Raw genomic sequence first — 5,000 nt, forward strand, 5'->3', positions numbered from 1 at the left:
AGAGCCCAAAATCAAGAGAGATGTGGTGGTCATTATGGACGGATCTGGTTCAATTCCGTCTGACCAATTTCAAAAAGGCAATCAGGCAATCAAGCATCTGATTGAAATGGAAGAAGAAAGTGAACACGATACCAGATTTGCGGCAGTCACCTATTCAGACAGCGCTTCTGTTAAGTTCTCCTTTTTGTCGCTCGAAGAAGCAGGAAATAAGATCCTTAAGATTCATCACCCAGGTGGCCAGACCAATACTCAAGCTGCGCTGGTAGAAGCAAGGAAACTGTTTGAAGACCCTGGAAAAAGTTCTGGTTAGTATTTAGATTAAAAAAAGAGTCTAGAACGAGATCACACAGAATAAAGCGAGGTTCTGGTCGAAGCCTAAGGTTAAACTTTTGTTTTCGCTTTGGAGAATTTTCATATGGGGGAAGAGAGAGTAGGGAGAGGGGAAGCCCCTTTTGGATCAGCACGTGAGTCCAGTTTCTGCTAGAGCCCTAGAGCATACCTTTTAACCTTAATATTTTGAGCAAGAGCCGATACAACAAAGATTTGATTTAATAATGTACTATATTTCGGCTGGCCAAACCCGGCAGCCTTCTTCAGGTGTAACGAGAGTCTCATAGTACCTGAAGTACTCTCATTGTAACTGAAGAAGGTTGGTTTGGCCAGCCGAAATATAGTACATTACTAATCAAATCTACGTTGTATCGGCTCTTGCTCAAAATACTTAATTTTCCAACTTGTCCTTACGCCGATCAAAACAAGCCAGTTGATCCAACGTACTCTGACAGCTTGCTTGCTTGAAAAATCTCTTTTAACATTGTTCGATGATATATCTTTAAACTGAAAAATTAACCTACCCGATCACACAGACTACAATCACTTCCCCTATGTGAAGGAATCCGAAATTCCGGAATTCAGCAAATTTTTCGGCTTTGGAATCCGGAACCTAGAGCGTGGAATTCGAAATCCATTGTGTGGAATCCAGAATCCACAGCTTTCGATGGAATCCACGACCCATTTTAGCCGATTTGATGGAATCCGTGAGTTTGGAATTCACGGGATGGGATCTGGAATCCGTGGGCCTCCTGGATTCCTTTACATAGGGCGAATCACTGCAACTACTGATAGTAAAACTGCTGTTTAAAGGTGGACGAGCTGACGCAAAGAAGGTGATTTACCTTGTGACCGATGGCCAATCGAATGTTCACCAGGATCGAACAATACCAGAAGCTGAAGCCCTGAAAAAAATCGGGGTGGAGATATTTGTGGTTGCTGTTGGCAGCTACATTCAAGGTATCGAAGAAATGGTCCATGTGGCATCTCTTCCTCCACAAAAGTTTGTTTGCAGAGTGGAAAACCATGCAGGTTTTTTGGAGATTGTGAAGTTGGCCTTAAAACAGGTTGCCCCAGCAAAATATGCAGTTGACGACGGGCATAGGTCTAACTGAAAATTGTTGGAAAATTTGTAAAGCTTGTCTTCTTCATTTGTGTTCTTGAGATTTAGTATCAGATCAAATTTAAATTGTTTTGAGTTTGTACCACTTCTCAAGAATGCCACCTCATATCTGTGATCAATCGAAAACATATTGACGAAAACAGTTATATTCAGATAAGATAGATCAATTGTGCTATCAATTGAGTTTATACAGGATTTCTTGTGCACGTTTTTGCAGCCTTGCGTTATAGATCAAGTTAATATCAAAATGAGTGCGAGTGTTCCAAATAACGAGAAACAGATGTTTTGGTACAGCTTCTGCAACGAGTGGCCGCCTTTTGTTTTGTTTGTAGATTTTAAAAAAAATTGCTGTAGAAAAAATCACAAGTGACTTGGATATCGTATCCAAATCTTTAGTATTTTCGTCTACTTTTTCATTGGGTATGAAAAACACATCTACGTGATGTGGTGTAGATTCTGTGATTGGCGGACTTGGGTGATGAGAGTTTGAGAATTACCAATCTAATTCTACTGTATCAATTAAGTATTGCGGAAAATTTTGCACCAGCCCCAGTGTTGTTATTTTCGTGTTAACCTTTGATTGTTTCTCTCATATAAAATAATAAATTTAAAATGTTCAGTCCCGCTCAATAAGTTTTCTTTCAACATCGCCTTGGACGACATCCGGGGGCTTAAGAAACGACGACGGCGACTGGAGCGGCAACGCGGCCACAAAACAGTGATATCATTGGATAAAAAGGAATAATAATCGTGCAGCACGCATTTTAGCACATAACAACGACGTGAAATCACCAAATATCAGGTTTTGACAACAACGTGAGATCTAAATCTTTCACTCTCCATTTTTACTCTGAAACCACAGGTATCAATTCTCTATTTTCGAATTCCCCATGATACACTTTGTTTGTCCCCCAAATTTTGCATAAACTATTGTTTTCAAATGCTCTTGGGGACACTGCATATTCCCAAGAGCATTTGAAAACAATGGTAAATATGCAAAATTTGGGGGGCAAACAAAGTGTATTATGGGGAATTCGAAAATAGAGAATTTATTCAAGTTTTTAGGCTACTTCGCCCACATTGTACGACACGAACGAGATGGATTATTCGAGAAAAAACTTACGACATTGCCAAGTTATATTTTGAGGTGAAGTTTTTGTCAACGTTGCCGTCGCAGATCTTAAAGTCCCTTTTGTGTCCTTCATGAAGGCAGCCGTCTCATCTTTATGCTTGATCGTTTTTTTTGTCACTTTTCTCATTTAGCGACCAACTTGTGGTAGAAAACTGAAACACAATGTTGGTGGAAAATGTGTGATTGTCTAGGCGTGTGTTCCAGTTTGATGTAATTGAGTGTAACAACTATATTTGAAATAAAATTTCACTGGTAACCCTTACCTTTTAATTGAGTAAATTGTTTTGAAAGCTATACGAGCGCTTGTGGAAAATCTCTTGCAAAAACCGCGGAAAAATTCGTAGAAAATTCGCGCACTTGTTGCTACAACGAGTTGCAAAATTGTTGAGACACTCCCGAAAACACTTTCCCACTTCCCCCCTCCCTCTCCCCCTTTCAATGTTGGCTGTTTAAATGTTCAGCATTCTTTTGTCTTGCTAGCAACATTGATAAGGTGGGGGGGGGGGGGGGGGGGGTAGTGTGGGAGATAATAGGTAATTTAATAACGCCCCAAGAAGGTTAAGTGTCTCCACTAATTTTGCAACTTGTTGTACCACTCTGCTAACTGTCTTTTTGGACAGTTAGAAATAGTTCACCAAACATATTTCTTACGCTTTTTCAAAAAACGAAGTTTCGGTTTTACCACGAAGTAGTTTTAAATCAAGTACACTTGGCGAACAAAGTCAATTTCCACCACCAGGGGGTGTGGAACATTTTTGTGTTTCCTGTCATGGATACTTAAGACTGTTTGAGGAGACATTTTTGCTCGGCAGCTGGGAAAAATTTATCTGTTAGAATTTCCTAGATGAAAATTGTAGCTGAAAGGCAGGTTTAGATGAACAATAGGGCCGTTTATACGAGAGGAAATACATAATACGCGAAAGGAACTATTTGTACGAGTAAAAACTCCCAGGCCAGGAAGCCGCGGCTTGAGAAAGCCGTGAACGTAGATTTAAGTGACCATTAAACAGTTCCTGTAAAATTTTCGTAGTTTTCGTGAAAAGGAGATGTATGTGTATATATTCCATGCATATAAGAATTAGAAGAAAAGTGAAAATAGGGGTAAAATTTATCTCCGGTCACTCATAGAGTATCGCGTGTGTGGCTTAAGGCGGCGAAATGCGAGATACAAAAACCCTCAACTTGTCGCGCAACATTGTTTCGTTGCAAGTTTTGGTCGATGTTTCGCGTTTTTCACCTTGCATGATCAACTTCACCCGCAACAAATGTTTTTGTTGCGGGTTGAAGAAATGCAGCGCGCTGATTGGTTGATTTGCTAGTACATGAGCACATTTGTTGCGCGACAAGTTGTGAGCTTGATGAAAAACGAGCAACAAAGCCAAAATTTGTTGCTGAGAGTAGACCCGCGCTCTACTTTTCGCAACAACTTTCTTCAACCCGCAACAAATGTTTTTGTTGCGCGACAAGTTGATCATGCAAGGTGAAAAACGGGAAACATCTACCCAAACTTGCAACGAAACAATGTTGCGCGCCAAGTTGAAGGTTTTTGTGAGGTTTTTGTATCTCGTATTTCGCCGCCTTTACGCGCGCGCGCTCTCAGCTGAAAAAGGCAATGAGTTGGTCAATGAGTAGTACTGGGGGAAAGTGTCAATATGGCGGCGAATACAGTTCGAGGATTTGGTCGCCTTTTCCATCGTAAATCATTTCTTCGCCGGATGCCAGTGGTTTCTTCCGTACGGTAAGTGTGACTTTTCAATTAAAGCCAATGTTTTTTTCAGCTAAAAGTGGGTATTTTCAGCAAAGTCGTGCAGAAGTTGTCGTTGTGTAATCTTAACGAGCGTTCAACAACTGTCACCTTACTTTATGAACTTATATTCACTGCTGTGAGATTCTTAGCCACTAACTATGGTCGATGCCGTAAAACTTGGGACTATGTAAAAATGAAAGGTGAAAAGATTAAATTATTGCTGTAATTTTGCACGTACCACAGTACCGTGATATTTTTCGGGCAGTGATTAATGGCGATATTTACGTCTGTATTAAAGTTGATACATGAAATTGTTTAGCTCTGTACACAATAAATTCAAAGACTAGTCCCACTGGTGAAGTGTGTACCATGGGGAGGTGCCTCAGAAGTTTAGGGTGCCTGGTGTGTCTTAGCAAATTTGGACCCCCCTAGATTTGGACCCACGGTACAAATCTGCCAGTGGATTTAGGCTCCCTTCGCGGATTTGGACCCCCTTATTACAGCTTATTTGACTGTTAATCGAGGCAGAGTTACATGCAGATTTTGGATTTGGGAAACTGACCAATACCATAAAGCATAAATCTTTGATAAAAAGACTTATATCAGTTAATTTTTCAGTAAAGGTTGTTTAAAGTACTTGTGGTGGCATTTTGTAAAGACAAAGTAGA

General features: G+C 40.4%; 2 protein-coding genes across 2 annotated transcripts in view; both read left to right on the forward strand.

Moving 5' to 3' along the window:
* Window positions 1-2,847, forward strand: part of LOC138029669 (cartilage matrix protein-like) — a 9,499-nt gene extending 6,652 nt beyond the window's left edge. The window contains exons 6-7 of the mRNA XM_068877382.1: window positions 1-305; window positions 1,144-2,847. The exon at window positions 1-305 is cut by the window's left edge and continues 100 nt beyond it. Of these exons, the coding sequence (XP_068733483.1) occupies window positions 1-305; window positions 1,144-1,445 (607 nt within the window). The 3' untranslated portion in view covers window positions 1,446-2,847. The remainder of the gene's footprint in view (window positions 306-1,143) is intronic.
* Window positions 2,848-4,199: 1,352 nt separating this feature from the next.
* The window catches only part of LOC138029670 (NADH dehydrogenase [ubiquinone] iron-sulfur protein 2, mitochondrial-like), a 19,652-nt gene continuing 18,851 nt past the window's right edge, over window positions 4,200-5,000 (forward strand). The window contains exon 1 of the mRNA XM_068877383.1: window positions 4,200-4,323. Coding sequence (XP_068733484.1) covers window positions 4,238-4,323 — 86 coding nt within the window. The 5' untranslated portion in view covers window positions 4,200-4,237. The remainder of the gene's footprint in view (window positions 4,324-5,000) is intronic.

Source organism: Montipora capricornis, chromosome 13, assembly GCF_036669925.1.
Source record: "Montipora capricornis isolate CH-2021 chromosome 13, ASM3666992v2, whole genome shotgun sequence".
NCBI lineage: Eukaryota > Metazoa > Cnidaria > Anthozoa > Scleractinia > Acroporidae > Montipora > Montipora capricornis.